At 41.4% G+C, this 26503-nt stretch overlaps 1 protein-coding gene across 8 annotated transcripts in view; it reads right to left on the reverse strand.

Moving 5' to 3' along the window:
• The window catches only part of DENND2B (DENN domain containing 2B), a 181940-nt gene that overhangs the window by 47807 nt on the left and 107630 nt on the right, over positions 1-26503 (reverse strand). For 7 of the 8 annotated variants that reach the window (XR_003991093.2, XM_030483962.2, XM_030483957.2 and 4 more), the window contains 5 exons: positions 23817-25034; positions 19317-19453; positions 6092-6240; positions 3151-3366; positions 152-248 (listed from right to left, as the gene is read on the reverse strand). Coding sequence is in view for 7 of the 8 variants with exons in the window: in XM_030483962.2 (XP_030339822.1) it covers positions 152-248; positions 3151-3366; positions 6092-6240; positions 19317-19453; positions 23817-25034 (1817 nt within the window). In the remaining variant the exon portion in view is untranslated. The remainder of the gene's footprint in view (positions 1-151; positions 249-3150; positions 3367-6091; positions 6241-19316; positions 19454-23816; positions 25035-26503) is intronic. The other variant, XM_030483964.2, reaches the window with a different exon arrangement.

Consider the following 26503-nt stretch of genomic DNA (forward strand, 5'->3'; position numbering starts at 1 on the left):
TTTTCTCCTCCTGCAGACCGAAAGTTATCACTGTTTGCAGATGAAAGTTCTAAACAAAGTAGAGCCCAGGGTAGATGTGGATGAAACAATGGAATCAGTTAATCCTGTAACATTAGAATGGATTCACTGAACCACAATGTTTGTGTCATACCTCGTAGGGACGCTGTTTCAATATTGGACATAGAAAGTTTCTTTAGTCGTTTTTTCCCTCTTTTTGCACTGTAGATGGAATTGATTCTTTGGACAAGCTGCAAAATAAGAATATGAGGAATCAGTAAGACCAAACACTTTTCAGCAAGGAGACTTTTAATTTATCTATCCAAACAAAGAATTTGACCATGGATGACAGGCCAGCTGAACCCCCAAAGCCTTTACTATTTCAAAATGCATTTATCTCTTTCATTTTGAATCCCATTTGTTTGAATCACTTATTTTGAAGCTCACCCCTTTATCTATGGATATATATTTAAAATTATCAAATAATTCAGAAACTTAACTCCCATTTTCAGAAACCTTGTAGACATTTGCAATAAAAGCACAATGAGTCTAAGGACTCAAAGGTAGCTGTTATCCTCTACCACCTCTTTCTCTATGCCACTGTTTCTCTCTTCACTTCCATTTTCTAAGTAACAGTGATCCATTAGTCATATCCAACTTTGCCAAACTCTTATGAACCTGAAGATCATACTTCATTTTAAATATGTAAGAGTAACATGTGTGTTAACACCTCTCTGAACTGAGATTTTAGAGTGTTCAAATGAGCACAGAAGGAGATAGCCCTAACTTTTTAAAGCCTTTTCAGGCACAGAGTAAATAAGCATCTTTGAATCTATACAATATCAGCTGAGGATCTGGCCCATATGGACTTCTCCTTCTCCCTTCCAACTTGTGCTGTATTTGCCTTATTTCAGAGGTGCTTTTTCTACCGTCTCCAACCTTATCCTTATCCACAAAAGTATTTTGAAGTTAGCTGCTAGTGTTGCTTTTAGCTGGCTTGAATCAGCACTAGCCAGAATTTTAACTCCTGGTAATCATCTTTATGACTTCCCTCAGGAGGGCTAATGCAGATAATGACTGTCTATCCAAAAAAAAATCTGAGATGATGAAAAATATTAATGAGATAACTTCTGTTTAGTGTCTTCAACAAGAGGTTGGGATTACTAAGAATTTGTAATTGAACAAAATGTTGTAACTTCCAGAGAGTCACAAATATGTAGCAATTAATCTTCATAATGTTTTATGAGTCATGAATAGTATATTTCATTCCATAGCAGCTTTACTAATAGAACTATAATATATTTTACAAAAGCTGTTTTACCTCAGCTTGCAGAGAGAAATAAACTCAGTGAAACTGATTTGCTGAGGACATGGTAGAAAGTCAGTAACAGAGCCGAGACTGGAACAAAAACTCGTGCAACCCCTCCAACAGAGGAAGAGGGTCTGGCCCAGAACAGGCAGTTTGAAGTGTTAAAGTCCATCCTTGTTCTCCTGCTTGAAGCAATATTAGGGAATTTGCTTCTACCTCCTGACTGAGCCATGTGCACCCTACCAGCAAGGAACTTCTCTGTGTGCAGCCATGTGCCTGGCCCACTGGGAACCTGCACAGCATCATGGCAGAGCCAGCAGGATGAAACTTTGCCCAGCTCCAGCGCATGCCCCGGCCCGCAAACTCCTGCACATAAGCACTAAACAAGGCATTGAGAACCAGGAGTGAGGAACCTTGCTGGAATTGTCTGCTTGAGCTACTTCAACAAGGGTAAAATACCTGCACTGTGGTGAGAAAAGCCCAGATATTTAAAGCATTCAGATATTGCTTCACAAAGCATCACTAGGGTGGTACAGGAGTTTCTCGGGTTCAAACTTTTCTCTCTAATAACTATACATTATAGTTATTTGATTGAGAAAGAAAAAGAGAGATTCTCCAGTAATGCGTGATTCTAGGAAGTAGAGTGGTCAAAAATAGAGAGTATCATTTATTATAATTATTATAATTATGATAATTAATTATGAGAGAATTAATGACAATAATCATGAGATAATTAATGATAATTAATTATGAGATTTATGATGAAATTATGAACATCCATATGCGGAAAGCATAATTTCATATAAGGAAAATGTCTGCCACTTAAATTGAAACAAATAAATAAATGAATAAAGGTTGGCTACAAAACTAACATCAAAACTGTCCAAGTTCTACTCAAAACCAACTAGTAAGCTACTCTGCAAGTTATTCTATAACTTCCTTCACAGATGTATGCTGATTTGTGCAGTAGTCTATTCCAAGAAAGTAAAAATATAGTAAATATTAAGGAAGTAGGATTAATTTCCTCCTTAGACAGAACTTCAGACTAATAGACAAGAACATAAAAATCTCCCTCTACTCACAGTATTCACAGTCATGTACTTTAAAATATGCTTTCTAATAAGAATGGAAAAGAGCTGAATATACAATAAAAATCAACTTTGCTCACAAGCCAAAAATAAAGACATTGGCAGTTCTGTCGTTGCTATTGTACTAGTAGAGGTTTGTTGGTCTCTTTTGTTGTTGTTTGGCAGCTTGGGATTTTTTCACATCCCATTTTGAATTGGAAAACTCCTTGAAAAATGGAAAATTAATTTTTGCTTCAAATCCATCAAGACAACAGGGTTATCAGGATGGGGTGGGTTGTGAGTAAATGAAGGTAAACATATTAGGCCAATAATAGTTATTGTCCTGAGACCAGTAAAAAAATGATGGCAGAAAAAAAATCACTTCAGGTGCTGCTGCATGTTATAAATAATAATTGCTTGGCCATCACCCATTCAAAATCATAGAGTTAGGTACACAACAATGCTCTGGTCCACAGAGCTGAAAGTGAGGTCTGGAAAACAGAATTAGCTTAAAATCAACTCTGCACAAAGACAGCAATCAGATGTTTGCTACTCTTGGATCAGGGCAGTTACCCACTTCTAGAGAAGGGATTTTCATGGTATGACTGCATGTAAAAAAGGAGTATGCCTTGGCTCCTGGGTGACTTTTTCTGTTTTGATTTCAATTTTCCTTTAGGATACAAAAAAAGCCTTCAGTCATGGCTAAAGGCTGGATAGCGCAAGCTCCTGCAGAGAGGTGACCTATCCTCAGCGTAACCCTGATTACCCTGCCAGTACCTTTGGGATCCTCCTGGCCCGCCGTGTAGACAGCAGCTCACTTGTGGTACTCAGGCTGTCCTCATTGATGCCGGAAGGGGAAGAGGGAATGCCAAGCTGAGCCAGGAGAAGCATGTCATCGTGGCTGTGCCGCTTGGGCAGCCGTGGTAAGCGGTGGCTCTTCCTTTCTGACCAGTTGCTGATGCGCAGAGACTGGCTGCTGGGCTTCGAAGGTAGCTGCAGGAACAAGAACAGGGTGAGCTCTTCCCCTCCTCAGCAACACTTAGTGCAGAAGCAGCTCTTTGTGAGTGGTGGTGGCTATGCAAGGACATCATGCCAGGTGAGACACTGCTCTGTGGGTTATGTTCAAAGTGAGGGTTTAAGGTCAAAATGAAGGGGCAGGGGTCAATAACTAACACTTTAAATTTCAAAGAAAACAATAATACTGTTGGCTTTCGCGCATTTCCATGTTCCCGCATCACATCAACTCTATGAGCCTTCAAACGTAATTTAAAGGCTTGGCTGACATCAGAACACTGACCTAACGGGCCTGCTCCATCTCTTTCACTTGCAGTAGTGAAAATCAAGAGCAATTACATAGAAGTTGCTGTTTTATCTTACAGAAAGAAAGTAGGAAACCAAGCTTGTTCTATTTCTATGATGCTAAGTAGTTTTAAGATCTGCCAATGTACAGAGGTAGTTACCCAGACCTGCATTTCCAAAGATTTCCATTTAAAATACTAAACTTAATGCAGGTGGAAAGGGAAAAATCTCACTGTCAGGATTAAGCACCAAGGAACAACTATCTTTTAAAAACTGAGGTTCTTTTGGAGCAGCCATTTGAGCAGCTCTGCCCAGCTCTTAGGAAGGTTAATCAGCCGGCTGGCAAGACCAGGTCACTGCCTTCTCCTCCTGAGCACAAACACTGTAAGAAGCTTAACCAGCATGACTAGAAAAAAGTACTATTATACCAAACAGCTGTCAACTGGCATTTACTAATATTCTATTAGCAGTATTATGAGCTAAAAAACTGCAGTAATAAGTGTCCCATTTGTTTTACTTGGAGAGCTTAACCATTACAGCACCATCCTATCTGGGATTAAGCACAGGTGTTTCTATAGGTGTGGGTTTTGCATCACAAATATAATATCATCAATAAAACATTATTTTTATATCTCATGACTTCAAATCTGATGAATGGGAGAGGAGAAGACATAGTGGGATTCAAAATGACCACAAGCCAGTGTTGCCAGTGTTTCAGAGGCCTCTGCTTAACACAGGTTAGCATGCCAGGAAAATCTGCAGCAGTCTATACTTTAATGAAAGGAATTCCTTTTGGAGATGATTGTTGAAACACTGCTGACCTTCTGATCTCTTCCATCTTGTTTATCATCATCCATGACTGAAGAATCATGTTGCTAATCCAGCTATGTTGCTATGATGGAAAAACTGGGTGATAAATCGTTGCCAAAGCTGCCATTCTTCAGGAAATTGAGACTTTTCTATTTCTGGTCATTGGAGAATTACCCAGGCCCATAGCTGACCTGCTGTTAGTGCCTCTTTGCTTTAAATATCAGCACAGTGACAGCACAATTATGGCAGGACAGACTCCTGGCAGGAAACTCCTGGCAACATTTCCAAAAGAAGCTACCAGAATAAAGATAGCCCTGTTGCAAAGATACCAGAGAGGACTTATTTACAGAGCAACTTTACAGAATTCATTTTAATTTGTATATTCTTTGGTCACACTGTGTAAAGTAGAAAACAGGGGACAGTATCTTACTGTGGACCTATATGGTTCCTACCCTAACGGTAAACCCTGTTGGATCCTCTAGATGCTACACAATTCCTGTTGAATTCCTGCTGAAAATAATTGTTATGCATAGAATGTCTCTTACTACGAGGTTATCTTCATGGCTGCAGTTTCTGTTTCTCCTTACTCTGCCCAGTTACTAATTTTCACTTGTCCCCTTTTCAGCAGCTTTGCTGAAACCACTCCTGTTTTAAAAATGATGTGCTAGGTGCATACTAAGAACCCTGGTGATATTTCTTTTGTCTCTTGAACTGTCACGCACACATGCACACAAAATAAGTGTAAGAAAATATATTCAGTTTTGTTCTAGGTCTCTTTACAAGACAAAACTGTAAATTATTGTGACCTTTTTGCTCACCTGTAAAGTTTCTATTGATTCAGTGCAAAACAAAGTTCTTTTAAAAGGCGTTTTGAATCTCAAAATTAAGTAGGTGATGAAATTTATATTTTTCCTTATGAACGCAATGATCCCATAAAGAACAAAGCAACCTGGCATTTCACAGCATTCACAAAAAACAGATAACTTTGGAAAATTCACCACAAAATGGAAAGACTGCAGAGTTCCAGGTCTTTTACTTTATGCTGTAAACACAACTTCTACAGCCTTGTTAAATGCTGACACTCAGGTTTTTCCGATTATTTTATTATTCATTTATTGGGGGGGAGCATACTTGGCCTTCACCATTTTACAATAAAACATGCCACGGTATGCACTTCACATAAGCAAAGTCACAACAGGCCACACATAACAATACCTGGGAAGATTAAGCAGCTGACTTTTCCCTTCCTAAAGCCGAGCAGCTTTTTGTAACTAAAAGCCCAGCAGCAAGTGCAGAGGCAATTCACCAACTGATGCAGCCATACTGGTAACTTAGGGCCAGATTCAGCTCACAACCAACCAGTGGAAGGATTCTGCTGAAACTCATCAGGCTGTAGCCCAGCACAAAGAGCCATCAGCTTCAGCAGTGCAGTGCTCAGAAGCTGAGCTACAGCTGCCAAGAGCATTCCCAGCAACGATTTATGCATTTGATTGCACTCCTTTTCCAGATACTCTTTCTCCTTCGGTACCACTGTTCTTCCTCTTATGCCATGATTGATTTTCTTCCTAAAGTTTTAAATAAGCTTCAAGCCCAGAAAGACCGGCGTTACCTGGGGAGGTGATGTGTATTTCCTGTCCTGCGGCGTCCACATCCTGTGCAAAGAATCTAGGGAATTCTCTGAGAGCTGATGAGATTTTCGGCCCGCGTGACGGCCTTTCAGCTCCACATCTTCATACGGGTTTTCCTTGGGTGACTCGCCTGCACGTTTTGGGGTTTTTTTTTAAGAAAAGAAAAACAGACAGGAATGTAGAGTTAAAAAAAAAAGAAAAGAAAAAAAAATCATGTGAACCAAGTGAAAGGCTTTTAGAAAAGCTCCTCAGCTTTCAGCATGACTCATCCCTCTAGCTGCAGCTGGAAGTATTTGGAGCAGAACTTGGCTATGAGGTTGACAAGTTTCTTTGGGGTTTTTTTTTTTTTACAGGCTTTTTTTTTTTTTAATAAAATGCAAAGATTTCACAAGACGTGCTTCTGAGCATCTGCAGCTGTGGAAAATTTATTGATATATAAAAGCCAAGGCACATAACTACTTTAAAGCGTATCTGTAGATTTTATAAATCTATAGCAGCCACTCACAGGGTGAAATGAATAGCAATAAATAACTGTTCTCAACATACCACCCTTACACACAATAAGACAACTTTTATTTGATGCTACCTTCGTTTTTCTCATCCCCTGAGAGAAGACAGAGAAAGAACAAACACTTCAGCTCAGCAGTGCCAAGAGAGAAGACTGGAAATGTAAAAGATGAGAGAAGAATTTCTGCCCCAACCATACTGCAACCTCAAAGTGTCCTTTAAAACAGATCATGCCTTCTAAGCAAGCAGCTCTTCATTTCAGTTTATATTAAATTAATACCTCCCAGAAGGAAACTCATCCTGCCAGTAATGAAAAATACATCAATAAGCAATCTGCAAATTTTGAATTTATAACATTTGAAAAACAGAACCAAAATTTATAGTCCAGATTTAGGTGAGACCCAATACACTTCAGCAGCATAAGGATCAGTGGAATAACCCACCACCTTCTCACAACTCTTGACTTCTCTAAACCTCTCCCTGAACCAAGAAGCATCAAGATGAATGAGTCCCACCAGTAAAATGAACATTTTGTATGCATTTCTTCAGCCAGTTCATGATCAGCAACTGGTTTAGAACTTCAGTTTTTTTTAACACAAGGTCCTTCTGGTTTTCCAACCATCTTACACAGAAAATCATCCCACCAAAAGTGATCTACTCAAATTCAAGACTTGAATTTGCAGAAACTTGAAACATGCAGGAAGTTCAAAGCTCTTGAACCAATTTGATTTTGGTTTTATATCTAAAGATGACTCTAAAACTCATGGGTTTAGTAGAAAATATTTTGCAATACAAGCTATTAAACATAAGAAATCCAGATTTCACTAAATGCTGGATCAATTAAGAATTGAGGACAGCAAGGTATAGCATAGTTTATTACGCTGTTACAGAAAATATGCACCGCTTTTACAAAGATGATGGTTGAGGCATAGGTGTTTTCAATGAGAGCAAGGCTTGGATTAATACCTAGTTCATTTGACTACCAGTTTTCTTTTGTTCTATACAGAATATTATGTTTTCTTGTGTACAAAAGAAAAACAAAAGCAGTTTGTGCTTTCTACTCTATTGTTAAGCCTGGAAGTATGAGGCTGCTTGATCCATCAATTGTTGCCTTAAGAGCTTTTGCTTAGCAAGTTCACATATTAACAAGTAAAAATACAGTTTCGCTTTGGTAGTACATCATACTAAGATTTCTAGTCACACATAAGCACAATAGTAAATGTTTCAGCTTTGTTTTAATTAGAAGCCTGAATAGCTGCTGCTGCTCTTGAAGAATGTTTGAATTGACAATCACAGCTTATTATTTCATCCAGAGGGAATTTGGTTCTAGAGGCTGCTCTATCATCATAGTCCACATGCCACATAGGAAGAACACCTCCAGGTGCATAGGCTACTTTGAAGAAAGACCTTGTGATGAATGCAACAAACGGTAAATCTTAAGCAAAAAATATTCCTAAAAGAATTTAGAGCTACAAATGCAGACTGATTCCCTCTGTAGGAAAAAAAAAAAAAATAGATATTGCACACTAATTCTGTTACTTGTAAATTCTAGAGCTTTAGATATGACAATAACAACAGTAAACAGTCAGTTTTGCAAAATGCTGTTACTTACTCACAGCTAATTGGGCTTTACTAGCACAATAAAATTTCTTTAAGCCCAAGTCAAGTATAGGTCAAGCAAGCATTTTAGAATGGCTTAACAGATTTCAAAATTACCCAGCTACATGAGACAGTGCTCAAACATATGCTTCCTTGTAAAAACAAATGTTATTACATTAGTCTGCGGAGTATCCAAACTCCTGAGAAGAAACAGCCCTTTGAAAAAATTTGAAAAATTTTGAAAAATTTGAAAAAAGCCCATTTGAAAAAAAACCCTTTTCTTTCAAATGTAAAAGGTTTAAAAGTTTTAGGGTGATTCTCTTTCCAAGACACTATGTAGAACAGAATTGCTTGAACCCAGTTTAATTCAACATTACTAATGTCGACCTAAAATATTAAGCATAGAAACAGGCCCAGAAAAGTCTTGGATAAGAGAAGAGGGAGGCGCAATGAAGCATGAGCGGAGGCTGCTTTTCTGACTCAGATTCTCTACCAAAAGAAAGCTTGGGCCAAATTCCTCTTCAGTGTAATGTGGAGGTCAATGGAGACAGCATAGGGGATTTTAACCCTTTGCCTAGAGCTGCAAGAGCTTCTTCAGATGACTGGATTGCTGTTCAAGAATGCTTGTTTCTTTTCTTTTTCTCATTTGCTTAAAAATCAAATTATTTCATGGTGGGGTTTGGAGAGTTATTTGGGTTTAGGGTTTTTTTTTCATTTTGAAATGATGCCTTGAGACCAAATATGTCTCTCTTTTTTTTTTTTCTTCTTAAAAAGAATTACCTCCTTCCACATCAAATCTCTGATAATGAAATAGTCTGATCAATCCAAAATAACCCGGTTTTGCTGATTTGGCATTTGAACCAAGTATTTGGTTCAGGCAGTGAACTAGAAGAGATTCTTTCTTTGTCTAGGTCTTCAGCAATTTTCAGACCTGAGACAGCCACCATATTTAGTATGTATGCTCTCCCTGGTAGGTGAGAAACAAAAGACCAGACTGCAAAGTGAGTATTAGGCAGCTCAAACTGGTTTCTGTACAAGTGACAAAAAGCCCCTGATGTCAGGCCAGCTAAAAAGATGTGAAGGTACCCTGAACTGCCTTAGAGCAGCTTTTAACCCCATCTGACTGCAAAACGGCCCCCTTCCATGGGAGAAAGACCTGGGAACTGGTGGCCACCAACAGGTGTGGGTCCCACACTGGAGGGAGGCTCTGGGAAAGAGCTGCGGTGGTGGCTGTTACTGCTCTGCTGCTGCAGCACAAAAATGAGGGAAGTTTCCATAGAGCTGGGTTGGCTCAGAGCTTTGGAGCTTTGATCTCTGCCTTTCTCCTCAACACCATCTCTTCTTTAAGTCCCAAGACCCAGGCAAGGAATGTTCACAATCTGCAAGCTGCAGTGCTTTTGCATTAATTTGGATTTGCTGCAAAAGGAAAACCCGTTTACAATGAAAGAGCAAGGAAGCATCCTTGTTCCTTCCATATGGATGTCTCTATTGGAAGCCAAAAGGAGAAACATTATGCAGGCTTGTCTTAATGAGGCTCATCCAACTGCTACATGAGACAACAGCATACTATCACTGACTTCAAAGGAAGCTGAATCAGCCCCCCAGAATCCATACAGTCACATGAAATAGCAAGTCCTTGGCAAACACTGTCTCTAATCACCATCCCTACTTCCGGATCGGTTCAACATAAGCATTTTTTTTCCAAGCTTCCCATTCTCTTCGATTCTACATACCGAACTGCTGAGTAAGCAGGACATTTGTCTATACGACATTTATCTTCAGTAGATCTCACAGGCAATTTAGTGATTGATCCATAGGGAAAAGAAAAAAAAAAAACCAAAACAAAACAAAAAAAAAAATAGAATAACCAGTGATCTTTAGAAAAGTCCTGAAGAATGCAATGCCTTGAGCTTAAGCATTGACGAGTTTCATCCAGCAGTTGCACTTCCTCACTCCGTGATGCTCTGCGGGTCAGCCCCACCGAGTCCTGAGGCAGCACACAATGTTCCTCTGCTCAGCCTCTCACGTGTGGCAAATGGGAAGCAGAGGCAGACTCAGCAAGCCTGTCTCACACTGAGAATGGAGTGAAAAGTAAGGCTGAGGGGGAAAAAAAATGCAGGCAGACACTTCTCTATAAATGGCAGAAAGCAGGGAAGTACAATTTCTTTCTAGATGGGAGAAATAATTATCAGAGCAATGAAGTGCTGATTATAACTGCTGCCTTTTGCACCACCAGGAAACAAGAAGAATCAAATAGCAGGTATACAGTAAGGGACAGGATTCACCAACTTGGGTGTCTAAATTAGATGCCAGTGCTCACAGAGAAGATATTGTGTCCAAGCTAAGAGCCTATGGCCTTCCCTGCTGACTACCTAGAAAGCCCATGCCCCTGAGCTATATGGCTGAGGTTGAGTTAACACCTCACAAATGTGTATTTCCAGCATACTAGAGCATGTGCACAAAATATTAGGCAATTAACGTATTTTACATCATACTGAACTAGGAGATGAAAGCTTCAGCTGCCACCCAAGGAGAGACTTGGCAAAAAGCAGCACACACCTCCAGAGGCAAGGAGCGGGAAATAGTGGTGAAAAATGGGCATGAAAAGAGGCCCAGATAGATGGAAACAGGACTGAACAACAGCCAAGTAGAAACACCCAAGCGAGCAGTCTGTAAGAACTTCTGATGCTTGTAGCACGTACCCTTCCTCCAACCTTTTGCAATGTTTCTGTAACAACAGAAAAAAGGCACAACATCAACTCCTTTCCACACATAATCCCTCTAATAGCACCTGAACTACCTTTTTTACCTTCTGCCCATGACCTATGTTCAGTTGTACATATAGCCCAATTCATCCAGCTCATGCATATTTGGTGCACAAAAGCCCTTGCAGAAGATTAAGATACAATACCACTGAGCAAGGAAGAAGCAAGCAGAGAAGGGTGCTTGGGGAACACTGTTTTGCTGACATTGAAGAGGAGGCAATGGGAATGAACCCCAGAGTGCAAGCACTGAATGAGGGAACAGCAAGGGATTCACGTGCTGTGCAGACTTCAGAGCTCCCCAGCATTTCTGGGCACTTAAGTCCATCAAACTGCTCGACGGTGAGAATCCAGGTGCATTCACTGCAATGCGTATGCATTACTCAGTCATTTTACTCATAAAATTACCCAAGCGCAGATTCACACCACCAGTGCTGGAGGAAAACAGCCACGGGAATGTTTACAAGTATGTTCGGATCCAGCGGGTGAAACCCGCAAAATGTCCACACTCTCATAAAGTATGTGAGCTTAGATCTTTAGTATGTAGATGAGCTCTTTCAACATCAGAGAATCTGCAACTGTGCATCTCAGCTGAGGAATTTACCCCAGGAATCTATAGAAAGAGGAACCATTTCAATATCAAATTACAGCTGAGACACATTATAGCTGCTTTGAAAAGCTATTGCTGAAGAGTACTAAGTTACAGACCAATTACTTGCTTATAATCCTACCACCCAGTGTTTCAGCTCAGTAGCATGTTCTCAGAAAAGTCATAGAGCATCTGCAACATGCAGAGTGAGAAGTCTAAAATGTGATTGGCCTTTGGATCACTGGTCCATGGAGCTTGTAGGCAACAGCCTGTACTTTCTGAACTTTCCCAGTTTTGCTTTGCCTTGCAATAAGCAGAAGAAACACTGGAGATAGGTACCCTCAGCTCCCTGCTATCTCTTCAGGGACTGCAAGAGCTCAGGTATGTAATCATAATGAAGCATTAGATGGAGAAGAAGTGCCATGGCTGATAAATCAGTAAGAAATTTCACCCCCAGAAATCATCCATTTAACACTCAGTCCAAAATCATGTGTATGAAAACATCTGATGAGCAACTGTTAGAACAGTCCAGCATCAGCATGCCTAAAGTGCATGCACTTCACAGTGGTTTAACCCTGCTGACTTCAACACAGTCTCTGCATTTAAACTAGGATTTGGCAGAGGAGCCTCATGGTCAGTTTACTCATTGCTTTACTAACCAGCAGCATTGATCAGAAAACCAGGCAAAAAAGCTGACAGAGACTGTCGGGGGGGAAAAAAAAAAAAAAGCTGGAGTGGGTGGTATAGCAGTGAGACAGACTCCACAGAGAGAAATGGAGATCTAAATAAAGCATGAGATGATTATTAAAAATAACTGAAGTCCATATATCCCAATGTAGCAACAGAGCAGCAGGATGATCATCAATAGGATAAGACAGCTAGAGTATTTGGCCTTTCTTTGACAGGCTTATATGGATACTATTTGATTTAATGTGCTCTGGCTGCCATTACCCTACAATGTCTATTACCAAATTTGCCACTATTACACTATTTAAAAATTCACATGCTTTTCAGACTGTGAGAGGCAGACTGACGGTGTGGAAGAAGACAGGAGCATGTTTCTCTCATCACTGCCTGCACCATCATTTTGTATCAATCCTAACTCCATCTTCAACTAACAGCTATCTAGAGACCTCCTGGTAAGGGTCTGACCAAAAACCCAGTGTTTTCAGAGAAGCAACTAGCACAGCACTGCTGGCAGAGGTGCAATCTCTCCACGTTTGCTTCAGCCTCACAACAGCCCAGCAATTCCAGTTTCTCCCAGATTTGTACAACCCTTTTGATGTGAGATGACAATGTGAGAGGCAATAATTCAATACAAAAGCATGACAGGCAATAACGCGACATGTGATGATGGGATTTTACTGGAAAGATCAGCTCTCTGTCTTTCTAACCTTTTTCCACATTTACTGGAAGAACTTTGCAAATGTTCTAATTTGAAAGCAATGTCAAGCTGGAACATCTTCCAACTGGACCTCAGTCATCATTTCTGCAGCTCTTGTCACATACAATGGAGGATTCAGTAAAGCAGCTAAATCATCCCATTTCTTACATGACATGCACTATGTCCAATTTACATCAGAAATCAAACCCACTAGTCAGTTAAGGAGAGATGAAGTGCCTGACCAGGAGGGATAAAGGGAGTGATGTGCTGTTCTGGACTCCACAGGAAAGGCTAAAACACTGACATTCCCTCCTCACTTGGGATCTTGCTTATAGGTCCACACCTGCTGATTTTAACTGCTCAGGCACACACCTGGGTTAGGCTGCCTTAACAATGCTGATTTGAGACATATTGCTCCATCTCCTCTCTTATGAGTTCTGACACATCGAGAAATAGCTCAGAGACCCAGATTCGTCTGTTCTCATCTCCCTGGAAGAGACTGTACTTACCCAAGCACAACCACTCTGGCCCTCACTAATTTCAAGGAGAGACAGGATTATTTTTCACTCAATTCTGACTTTTGAAGGTGGCCCCTGCAAATCCAAAACTAATTGTCCTGTTATCATGCAGAATTAAACAAGAAACTGGCTCTCCACAAACTAAAGTAAGATACTCAAACTGGCGGAGGAAAACAGTTGCACAATTCTGCGTAACTACACTGTTTCACTTTCCAGTCACCTTGGGTGTCAACCGTAACAAGATTCAATTATATACTGCTCCAGAACCACAGTGATTATGTCGCTATCATCAGGCTAAGTCCTCTTACAGTGCAAAAAATATTTATCAAGAGAAGTATCCAGCTATAGAAAGAGATCAAAATCTCCTGAACATGACACCAAACAGGTCCAGAGAGCAGAAGAGTGCATAAGAAACCCTCCCCAGGAGACCCAGCTGCCCCTGGGACCATGGACTGCAGGACACTCCCGACAGGGGCCCACCATCAAGATCGCATTCAGAAATTCATCTCAGCCTGGTTTTAGAGATCCCACAGCAATGTTTCTGGGGCATTTCTTTACCTTCTAGGCTGCTTCAGCTCTAGCTGTCAAAACAGAAACAGTAGCTGTCAGCAGCTGCTTCTCCTTGAACTGTCTTGTAATACTGTAAACTGTTTTGTAATATCAAAAAACAAAGATCCAAAGATCTGTGGTCTTTTAGAACCAGAACTCAACTGTTGAATCCCAGCTTTAAAATTCAGTCAGTTCAACTTTTAACTTTGTATAACTGTGGCATTGCCTGAAGGAAAGGGTTTTTTTACAGGAATTTGTACCAGTTGCCTGAACCATACACTTTTGGCTATTCTTCTCTTGCCCAGGTTATCTGTCCCTCTTTTACAGCTAACCCATTTGCCCAGATTCACATTCCTGCTGCTGGAGTCTCCTTGAGAAGTCTACCTGCTCAGTCAGCAGGTATTTGACAGACTCCATCTTCCACAGTATATCCTATAATGTAAGTTGAAAAAAATACCTGCGTGTAATGAACAATGGAGCTCCATACTGCTAACTATATCAGCTGCCAGGTTAAAGGAGAGGCACATGGCCTAGTGATCTTCACAGCACTGGGACCTGCCACTGAGCAGCTCTAACAAGTTTTGGTATTGATACCTTTCAGGCCTTTGGCACGCCACCTAACTTCTGGCACAGATAGACCAGGCCTGGCTATATGTAACTGGCACATGCTGGCATCCCAAGACCTTGTGTTCCTAGGGACACTGCTGCCAGTGAAACACCAAAACTTCCCCAGGGCAGTAGCAGGCACTTAGGTTCTCCTCACAGGAATTTAATGAAGAGAAATGAACTAAAGATCTATTTCAGCCCTGGAGGAATTCCAGCAGATCTATGCACTGGGGCAATGCCTACCAGGAAGCCTGCCAACCAATGCAGAGGAAGGGTTAACATCACCGCAGACTGCCGGGCACACACCAATGTATCTGACCCAGCCAGACAGAACATGGGTTTGTCCACTGCAATCCAGCATAGTGAGTACTCAAAAGAGCTTCGGCCACAAAGTCAAGCCAGCCTTGTCCTAAAGAAAAGTACAGCCTAATCCCAGCTGGGGACTCTAACAGAGGTTAATTCATGAGTGTTGTCTTTCATGCTAGTTAACAGGGTTCTAAGAGTGCTCTGGACCATTGCAATTTAGTGAGCAGGTACCAGTCTTGCATGTAAGTCAGTCAGACAGAACAGGAACCTCACTGGGGCAAGACCTCTCTGTGGCAACATATGTAGCTGAAATAAACCCATTCTTTCACAAAGCATACTTTTATCATTGCTTCAGTAAGAGACTACAGCCATTAGAAGACAAATAATCTGATACTCATAAGCCTAGGCTATGTGCTGAATAGTTACAAACAGAATAAAGCGGCTTGCCTTGTCAAAGATTTCTTCCCCTACATTTCAATTCTGAATTGTCAGTTCAACTTCTCTTACAAACACTGACTGTAATTTACATGGTTTTACTAGATTTTCTCAAGTTAAACTTCATATTCTGCCCTTAACCTTGCCTTCACTTTAGTCATTCAACTTTTTTTTGGTGATGATAAGTGCTTTCTTCTAGATAACAGGTGAAAAATGCCTCAGAGACACCAGACCTGAAATAACAATATTCAAATATCTTAAATGCATTTAGGTGAACAGATTGGAAAACTGAAACTGTATGGTGCATATGACAGGAAATACTGTTGTCCACAAAAACAGCAGAAGCAACCATCTCAGACATTTCTTAATACTATGATAGTTTCTTGAATTCACAAAAAGCCAAGTGTGGTTTCCCCAACTGGATTCTTAAAGCCACATCAATTTTGGTCTGATTAAAGACTCACTCAAAACCATAAGAAGCAAAACAATGTTAAGTTTACTATGACTGCCACATTCGTAGAAGTGCTAGTACAGGAGATGAATGAAGTCTACATGACTCCTTGCACGTGGAATACAGACATGATTAATATTAGCAAAGGGCACCCCTTTATACAACTGCTTCCTGATTAATGCAGAATGGATCATTATGTTCCAATCTAATACCTGTCTTGAACTTAACATGCAGATATTTCATCTATTAAAATGCACAAAAATATTACAAAATTAAACAAAGCATCTGGTTCATGATGTCACAATCATCTTCCGGATTAATGTACCTTAATTATTCTGTTTTAATTTAAAGTCAGCTCTCAAAATAACAGAAACGACTCATAACAGTTCATCACTGTCCCTGTCATTCAAGAAGGAAACAGTGTAAGGGCACCAGGAGAAAGACAAGGGTTTAGTGTTCCTATGCACCACACATGGAGATCACGTAGTAACCAACAAATCCAAGGACTCTAGTCCTAGCACTCATATGCTTAGAAGCTGTATTTTGATCCTTGCACTATTCTGAGTGAGAGCACATGGTATCTAATAGATATCTAACATTAAGTACACTTTTTAGAGGATAACCTCTGATAGATAACTGACAACTTATCCACAGCTCTTCTCTGCTTTCCAATGAGGTAGAGATGTCCTGCTGAGGGGGACCAAGCTGGGAGATGCAGTGACAGGCAGGAGTTCTGGACTTCTGTTCCAGGGACCTCAGCAAACTGAAGGAAAAGCTTGACAAGAATTTCAGGAAGATTAGGAAAGACAAATACAGTCCCATCCATGGGTCAGGATAACCCTGTGACAGTACATGCTGGGAAAGGAAGGCCAACCACACCTTGGCCTGCGTTAGCAAGTATGTGGCCAGCAAGTCACGGGAAGTGGTAATTCCCCTCTATTTGGCCCTTGCAAGGCCACATGTGGGGTATTCAAAGTACCAGAGAGACATCAACAGGCTGGAGAGAGTCTAGAGCAAGACTGCTAAGATGGTTGGGGGCTGGAGCATATGACATAAACAAGAAAATGCTGAGGGAACTGGAACTGCTTAGCCTAGAAAAAAGTCAGAGAGGAAACCCAACTGCTGCCTTCTACTACCTAGAAGGTGTTATGGAAAAGGCAGAGCCAGATGTTTCTTAGAGGATGAAAGAGCTGGGTCACAAATAACAACAAAGAGAATTCTGAATGGATAGAATGAAAAAATTCTTCACCGTGGAGGTTAAGCAGTAGAGCAGGCTGCTCAGAGAGGCAGTGGAACCATCCTCCTAAGGTGTTTTGAAAACTCAACCAAATGTAGCCCTGAGCACCCTGATACAACTTTGCAATTAGCCTTGCTTTGAGCAGAGGTTGGACCAGATGACTCCAGAGTCCCTTCCAACCAGATTTTTTTTTAATGATTCTGTCTCACAGCACAGTGCTTAAAGCAAAACATTGCTCATGATTTGCAGCCTTTTTTTTCCCCTTGCATTTTAACACTTACTTGTATTAGAAGTTTTAATTCTACAGGGAAAGGGGGGGGAAGAATGACACACGTTATTGAGTTTATTACTACAGTGACAATATTTGAACTACCTACAAGCTTTTAGGGAGGCAGGAGATTCAACCAGATACAGATATCACCACCTCGAGCAACTGGTTGCAAAGAAAACCAAAAGCAGCAATGACAGAGTCCTTTACAGCTTTGAAGCAGATGGAAATCTATAAAATAAACTCACTCTTACAGGCACCTGGTTTGCATGAGTACAAAAGTGCTACTTAGAGACTGGGGTCTAGCACTACTGGTATAAATTATGCAGATGTGATACACAAAACTACGATAGTTTCTTTAAAGCCGGAGATCAAACTACTTTGGCTTGTCTTTAATCACACTTGACAGTTTATAAGAATTATACTGATTTGGTATTCCCCCTGCACTGCCTGTACTGAATGAAGTGCTTTGGAAAGAGATTGTTAAAAAGCAGTACAAAACAATGAAGTTCTCTGTTTGTCCATAGATCCGAAATTTTGCATTCTCTTCCCACTGCCCTGCCAAAATGCCCAAATTATAAACTGCAGGGAGCTGATTTACAGTTTCCATGAGCTGGAAAAGCCTGTTATGATTTTGTTTTACTGAACCCAAGTTTTATTCTCATTTGAAGAAAGCTTTTTACCAATCCTGCACATTTTATTTTGATATTTAACAAACCAAAGCAAGGAAAAGCATTACCACCTAGCAGCTGGCAGCACGCTGACAGATCTTGAGCAAAGATGAGCACTGTAATTAATGCACTATACATTTTCAAGTATGAATTGCAAGGACAGAAAAAGAATTCTAAGTGTCCAAAAAAAACTCTCAATTTTTATTAACAGACACTGAACAGCAGCATTTTTGTGTATTCTGAAAGGGAGAGTACTGATGAAACAGGAAGAGTAAATTCCTGTTTTCACTGAGGCTGGCAAGCCAGAGACAGAATTTGGGCATAAGGACAAAGAGCCCCAGGCTGCAATTTGTGGCCACTATTCCTTGCTGTATCAACTGAGAAGATGAACAAGAGTTTTGTTCTATCATCTTTGTTTGCCCTTCAAACATTTGTAAGCAGATCACCTCTGGTCCTTTTTACCAGACTAAACAAGCCCAGCTTGTCAGTGTCTCTGCAGAGGACAAGTGCTCTAGGGCCCCTGACTATCTTGGTAGCCCTCCAGTTTTTGATAGATAAAGATTCATTATCCAAAGTAAAATGAAGTACCCTTTGTATCTGTTGTAATAATACAACACTGAAAGAGTTAAAAACAATGCAGATATTCATCACTTGTGTGGAAAATCTGTGCTTTGAAGGGTTGCCCAATTTTCAGTAATTATAACAACTTTTTTGATGTTAAAAGAATGTATGCATAGGCCATACATTTCCTTCTAAGACCAAAAAAACCATGTTTTTCTTGTGAAGCTTAATCAAAACAGTGTTTTTGTTGCACATTCCTGATGGCTGTACAGCTAAAGGAAATTAATTTTTCTTTAACTAGCAACTGGGACTTCGGGGAGACCTAGAACTGTGCTACAAACAACTGCTTTGAGGCAGTCCATATAGGAGTCCTGAAAAGCTTAGGCTGAGCACACAAGGCCTATGAGGTTAATCTTGCTGTTGGATAGTTCTGTAAACACCATCTCAAATTCAGTTCTTTACATTTTTACACCACTCAAGGCTTCAAGCCAAAGCCTTGATAAAAAATAATTATTTGGTTCTTGAAAAGCATGGCAAAAAGCTGACCAAACAGTCTGTTTCCAATACAACCCAATGAAGTCTGAAGGCATTATGACCTCCTATAAGCAGACTGAGGGTTATGTTTGCACTGATGCATCAAACCCATTTATCCTCCATTTAATCTCTCTTTACTGACCACACTGTTCTTGCACAGGGCATATGTTCACTGCCCACAACGGCTCAACTTCACACTGAGAGTTCATCTAGCGCAACAGGTTCTTACCTACAATGTCTTCATAGGCATTTTCTTCTAAAGTGCTCTTGGATCCAAATTTATGCTGGCTCTCAGTCCCATTTTCGGTTGGGGAGGGAGGGTACAGGGATTGCAGGCTTGACGCATCCTCAAACTCGAAGGATTTTCTAAAGTTTAAAACGATAAGTAGTTAGTTACTAAAATGCAAAATGACTCAAACAGTTAGCCGAGCATTTGTTTGCTAAGAAATATATGTAAAATAACAAAAAAAAAAAACAACCAAAACAAAAAAAAAAAAAACCACACATCATGCTCTAAGGACTAACTTTTAAAGGACCTCAAGTCCTGTGCTCAAAGCAGTCTTTAGTATAGCAATCTGTGACACTTTCATGAAGTTGGAAGCAGTTATCCCCACTGTGTGGACAGGGAGAAAATACCAAGAAAATACATGATATTTTTCAAAGGCTACAGAGTAAGTGAGCAGCACAGTCCTCAGATTAGAAATTGCCTTGCTCTTGCCAGGGCCCCCAGAAGCATGCGGCCTTCTCTCCTCAAGAAAGATGTTTTTCAGGGAAACATTCTTCCACCAGTTGCTCTGGGAGATGTAGCTCTTAGTTTGAAAACACTCACCTCTTGAACCTTCAGAGATGTTCCCGAATAAAGGTCAGAATGCACATGCCAAAGGCAGACCCATGTGAAAGTCACCCATTTCCTTGCACAGCCTGTGTCAAGCACTGGCAGCCAAGGACAAAGGATCGAGGAAATTAAGGCTCTCTGGGATGGACAAGCAACCTGGGCTTGATGGCTGGGGGACTGAAGGTTCAGGCTTTCTGACAGGAAGGTTCGGGGCAGCTGGGTCAGATGAGTCCATACAACTTGTCTCGTACCAGGGTACTTGAAGAAGGGGGGATTCACCACCTCTTATCCACACCTGCCCCAGTGCTGCTGAGCAGCTCTAGGGGAGGAGGAGGCCAAGCTCTGCATGTTCTCTGGTTTACTTGTTCTGAGGCAATGTCTACATTAAAGCTGGGAAGTGCATGGTTTGCATGCCAACCATACAGGGGCTAGCATTCATTTTATTGACTTAATGCTGAGGATGAAGTGGTAGGAGAAATGGGCTTAGGTCAGACTGTAAACCCTGGAATGCCGTAAGGCTTGCAAAGGCTGTGCTGATGCCCATACTTCACTCATTGATACCCAAACTAGATTAACAGTAAACCATCCTGCAATAAAACCCCCTTTCCTCTTCTCCCCAGCTAGAGTGAAACATATGTTGACAGAACATCCACATGGCAGAGGCAGAGTCTCATGAGGCATACTTCAGACTGTGGATTGGTTCAAAAGTATCCCTATAGGCAATACAGTGACTATCATACAGACACTGCATTTGATGAGCATTTCCTATTTTTCAGCTGGAGCAGATTTATGGGTCTGGGGCAGGCTTAGGAGCCCCCTCTCTCTCCCTAATCTTAAGAATATACACGTCCATGTTATGTACACCAGGATCGTGGCAGAAACAAACCATGTACTTCAGATTTAGACATCCTTTCCTCCACACCTACTCACAGTTATAAAGGATGCTCAGGCACTGAATACATACCTGTGTATGAAATGAGAGTTTCTAAAGTAGTTAAATACCTAACTCTTACAGATTTCAAGACAATGCTATGATGTAGGGTAGGACCATGGGAATAGTTTTGTGGACCAGCACTCAGCTGTGGCCCATGTGTCCGAAGTGTATCCCATGACGGTCCTCTTCCAAGCTCTGTCTGCACCAGAGGATCTCCAACTGCTAGGGAATGTCCAGCTCACATCAATCTGAGGTGTAAAAGCTACTGTGGGCACCAAGTCATAGAATCATAGAATTGTAAGGGTTGGAAAGGACCTCAAGATCATCTAGTTCCAACCCCCCCCTTGCCCTAAACCACGTGGCCCAAGGCTCTGTCCAACCTGGCCTTGAACACCGCCAGGGATGGAGCATCCACAACCTCCCTGGGCAACCCACTCCAGTGCTTCACCACCCTCACTGTAAAGAACTTCTTCCTTATATCTAATCTAAACTTCCCCTGTTTAAGTTTGAACCCGTTACCCCTTGTCCTACCACTACAGTCCCTAATGAAGAGTCCCTCCCCAGCATCCTTGTAGACCCCCTTCAGATACTGGAAGGCTGCTCTGAGGTCTCCACGCAGCCTTCTCTTCTCCAGGCTGAAGAGCCCCAACTATCCTCTGAATACAGACTGGTTTTATACTAGCAGGCAAATATGAGAGACTTCCTCCATTTTACTATATTGTTGAATTAGCCACTACAACAAAAAACAGTGTTTTCAACCAAAATGTTAGAAGAATAAATATCCACAGTTGATTCTCATGACATTCCAGTGAGTGCAAACCACATGTATGTTCAAGCAGAAAAACACAGCTACAAGCTGTAAACATAATGTTTCGAAAAGAGAACAGTTCTCGAAAAAAAAAAAAAAAGAAAAAAAATCTGCTTGCAGAAAGAGAACAGTTTAGAGACTGAGATTTCAATAACTAATACTAAATATTGTCATTCTTAGATGACTTGTATGGTCTCATGTTTATTGTAAATGCTGGAATTCTCCTTACTGTAACGAAAGAAAGGACAGTAGCAAACACAACAAAGTTCATATTTTATAAAGGATTTCCAGCCAGCCTTGAAGTCAGCCACCAAACCTGTGATTTTGGGGACTGATTTAAACTTATTTAGATCAACATTAAACAGAGGTAAGTCCAGAGAAATCACTAAACTACAGTAGGGTAAAGCTGTTACAAACAAATGGAAACCTACCCTGTACAATGTTAAACTGATTTGCAAGAATCATCAGGCACATATGATAACACTGCAAATCCTTCAATTTATCCTTCACTAATCACAACTTAAATTGGTAAATTTTGTTTTTCTCTTAGGCTTGTACTTACTAGCCCCGCCCAGAAGCAAGGCTCCTTTGCTGAATGGTGCTGCTGCCTGACTGCTATGACAGGACACTGAACCTGCAGAACAGCAGGGGCAAGCATGAATTATGCCTCTTCTTGAAAGAAGATTCAAACCTTCACCCTTGCAAACTCATTGTAACAAAATACTGTGGTTCTTAAATGACTTGTGTGGTCTCAAACCCAGTGCACTCAGAGATGACTTGGGTCACTTAGCCACAGGTCACACTGATTCTGTTCAAGAATTATTTCCTGTTATTCATTCCTCTCTGCCACCCACTATATGGACCATGTTACTTCTTGCCCCTTAATTTTCTGATAAAGGCCATCATTTATAGCAGAACGTTTAAAAACCGTTGTCTTCAATACATCGGAAATGCAGTGTTGAAAAAAATTAGATCAGCTTTGCTACACAAATTCTTGTTAAAAACTAGATTTACTTTCTCTAACTGAGATTATTGTCAGAATTTATTGCAGATAAGCACTGCTAATCAGAGCTTGGCTTTCCACACACCCCGCCTCCCGCCTGCCCGCCCCCTCCCCACCCCCCCTTTCCCAGAGAAACTACACACATCAGCAGAGCTGTGCAATCCATTTCAGAAGCAGGTATCTCTTGAAAGTAGAGCAGACTCTGAAGGCTCCTCTTCTCCATTTCCTGCCCCAGCATACTTCAGGTCAGGTCGTGCTGACACAAACTTTTAATTGACTGAGCCAACATTGAGCACCAGATGCTGAACTGATGTGAGCCTGAGATGCTGTTTAGCAGTTACTTGCAAAGCCCATCACTAAATACCAAGAGTCTGTGTATCTCATACACATGGACAGGTAGATGAACTTGTTAAAAATGCCATACTTTGAATGCTTATCAACAATGATGCCTACAATTTTCTAAGTGGTGATCAGAATGATCTTTACGATTTCCAAAACTCAAGAGGAGTCATCTAATTAAAAGAAGCCAAGCTCCAAGAGTGCTGGGGAAATGTAGCCATATCCTCTGCTCATCATTAACTCAGGAAAGACAAAAAGGCCTTTCTATGCTAAAACATGGTTTTCTCAGCATTAATCCTCTACAGCTATTAATAGTAATTTAGGACAACATTTCTAAGCACTGAATTAAGTTAAATCACCAGCATTGCATAAAACTGGCACAACTGCTGTAGTAACACACTTTGGAAACACAAACCCTCTGAAGGTATGTTTGCAGTGAGCAGGAACTACAACAGACCAGCTATGGTCCCGCTACAAGAAGGTAAGGAAATTATGCTCCATTAAAAATCACAAGTAAGAGCATTTGTGCCAAGATGAACTAGATAACCTTTAGCACAAATAACCTAGAGCCTTTTTCAGGGATTGAAAAACACAAATCGGAGAACTCCAGAACTGTAGCAATGCAAAGGTATTGTACCAGCGCATCCCGTCAGTGCAGTCTGGTGGAAAGAATACTTGTCTTGCACACAACTCCTAGCATTTCTCAAGTCAAAAACATTGCATTAGAGGGAGAATTTAAAATATTGTTACTAAAAAAGCCCACAGCGCGTTCATTTATTTGAAGATTGAGCACATTTCCTTGAATTTTACCTATTCTGGGATTTTCTGTGAAAGCGCGACTCTTTTTTCTGCCTTCTGGTCACGGGGGGTGCCGGGGTGGATGGGAGGGGAGGAGGAGCAGCAGGTGTAGGAGATGGAGGTAGGCCATTGCTTGGTTTACTTTTGTGGGTTTTGTCTGCTTCATATTCAAAGGTGCGTTTGGGCTTGGGGACAGGATTCACCACGCTGTTAGCCGGGCTTTCGAGGAGCAGTTTAGGGCCAGCTGAGTTTGCAGTAATCCCCTGTTTTATCTTACTGCTTTTCTCAGTCTCAGTAGGTGTTTCTGGTTCACTCCCCAAAATAACACTCCCTCCTTTGCTATCGCTTGCGGTTTCACTCAGTCCCTCCACAGTACTCAGAGTCACAGACTTTTTCCTCCCTTTATCAACACTGTAACAGCTACTTGGTAACTGGGGGAGGCCTCTGCCAGGCTGCTCTTTCAGTGCCTGCTCGATCTTCTGTATTCTGTTGAGCACGGCAGAGGACTCTTTCCTCACATGGCCCTTGAGGAAAGTGGCAGAAGGAGTCTCGCTCCTGCCTGGTCTCTTTTCGAACCGATGGCAGGAATCCCTGTCCAGCAGTTCCTCCTCCTCTGTTTCTGGGTAAGAACACTCGGAAAATGTTCGACTCATTCTTCTGAGCCCTTTGAAATCGAATGTCTTCTCGCTGCAGGGAGAGGTCAGCATGCTGGGGCAGCTGTCACTGCCCGACCTCTCCCCAGCATCCCTCTTGTCCACACACGTGCTCATCCTGGGGGACAGCTCCCGGCGGCACTCCCATTCTGTGATCTTCTGCCTGATGTCCAGCGCCTGGGAGCGGACGCTCGCCCGGCTGAGGGAGAGGTTCCTCAAGTTGGTGGCAGTGCCCAAGGACAGGGTGCTCCGGGCGAGTGGATGGCTCCCTATTGCTTCCCCATCTTGAGCCTCCTTTGGACTCTCCTTTTGGTCCTCAGCCTTGAACACAGACAACCTTTTATCCAAAGCACCCACACTGATGGCTTTAAGAGGGTGGCTCGGGGAGTCGGTGTCCGATGGGCTTGTGGAGGTGCTTCTCAACGTAGACGTACGGCTGCTCCAGTCCTTGAGGCGCAGTCTGGAGTTGGAGGCCTTCGTGAGCCGAGTAGAGTGGCAAGAGTCCTCACTGTCGCTGAGGGGGTAGGCTGGGCTTCTTCGCGGGGATAAAAGAGGCGGTGGAGAAACGGACTGACACCTAGAAGCAGAAAGAAATACAAAATCAAGTCCTTGGGGAAACCAGGGTTATTTGCCAAATTTCTTCCACCTGCAGGTAAAGCAGATAGTGTCTGCATGCTGCAAATCTACCCCAAAGTATCACTAAGACACCAAATATTCAGCCACAGAGTCGGGGGCAGGCGGGTGGCAACAATTAACTGATGTCAGTGATGAGCTGATGAGCAGGGCATTCAGTGCATCCAAAGCCAGTTTTCTCAACTCTGTTTGACCCCCAGTTTTTCGAAGTTTCCCGAGTCTAAAGACAGCTGAGATTCTCATAGCAAACTATTGCCTTGAATGCATCACCTCCAGCAGAACAGCTCCTGGCCTCCCAAATTAAGGAGTCCCTCTGCAGGAAAAGGGGACTCTTAGGGAAAAGATTCCCACTACAACAGAAATGGGGAAGACTGACCAACAAGGAGCACGGTTTACTCACTGGTTGCAGTGAGCAAACCAATTTAAGAAGATGTCAGGTTTTGATTCAGAAATCTGAAGCAAAGTACTACCATGGTGAGCCACTGCAGTATTTTAGCCACAGCATTTCAAATCCCTGATGTATACAGTAAACTGAGCAAAACAGCAAAAGGAAGACCTGTTTTGTCTTTGGGTTGATGTTGCGGCCAACGATTAATATCTCCTTATAAAACAGAAATATTTTCTTATTGAAAAAATATTACAGACTAAATAAACATATTAATCAGCCCACAGTATGTGTTGAAGAATATAAACTATACAGAAAGGTCTTGGTGTTATCTTTGAAAAAAACCTTACAACAAATTTTTGCCATGGTTTGCAAAATCAGCTATTGTTACTGGGGTTTTATATATTGTTGCAAAAACTTTTAAGAACAAAAAGACAAAGGAAATTAAAAAACACATTAATCAGCTGGCTTATCACCAATGAGCCAGCAGTAACAAAATTGAGCCAAAACTATGTCAAAAAGGGTGTTTACTGCATTGACACCATACATATGTACAAACTGTAGCAAAAATAATCATGACTCCTTTAACGCTTTGCCCTAGCAAACTTTCTGTTCCAAAGAGTACAGAAAGAAGAGGAAAGACCCAAAGTAATGCCTTCTGTATGCAGTGAAGTTTCTGTTCTCTGAAGATTGTGGACAAGTTGGTTTCTTTATATACTGTCCTGTACACACAAAATCCAAACAAAATAGCTATTTGTCCAACAGAAATCGTGGGAGCAAATGTAGCAAAGGGAGAAAAGATTCAGAAGATCCCTGCTGTTGTATGGTTTTCTCCCCAATAGCCAGCCAATTCCTACAGGCAGAGGTACCGAGGTCTGTGGATTAATCCAAAAATCTGGAGCACTGGGGCAATTTCTGAAAAATTTACTTTGACATGGGAGGTATTTTCTTCTCCTTCAAATGCATCCCCAAACCCAATTATCCAATTTCATCCCGGTTTCCTACAGTGGATAGTTTGCAAGCAAAAA

The sequence above is a fragment of the Strigops habroptila genome, chromosome 4 (assembly GCF_004027225.2).
Source record: "Strigops habroptila isolate Jane chromosome 4, bStrHab1.2.pri, whole genome shotgun sequence".
Classification (NCBI taxonomy): domain Eukaryota; kingdom Metazoa; phylum Chordata; class Aves; order Psittaciformes; family Psittacidae; genus Strigops; species Strigops habroptila.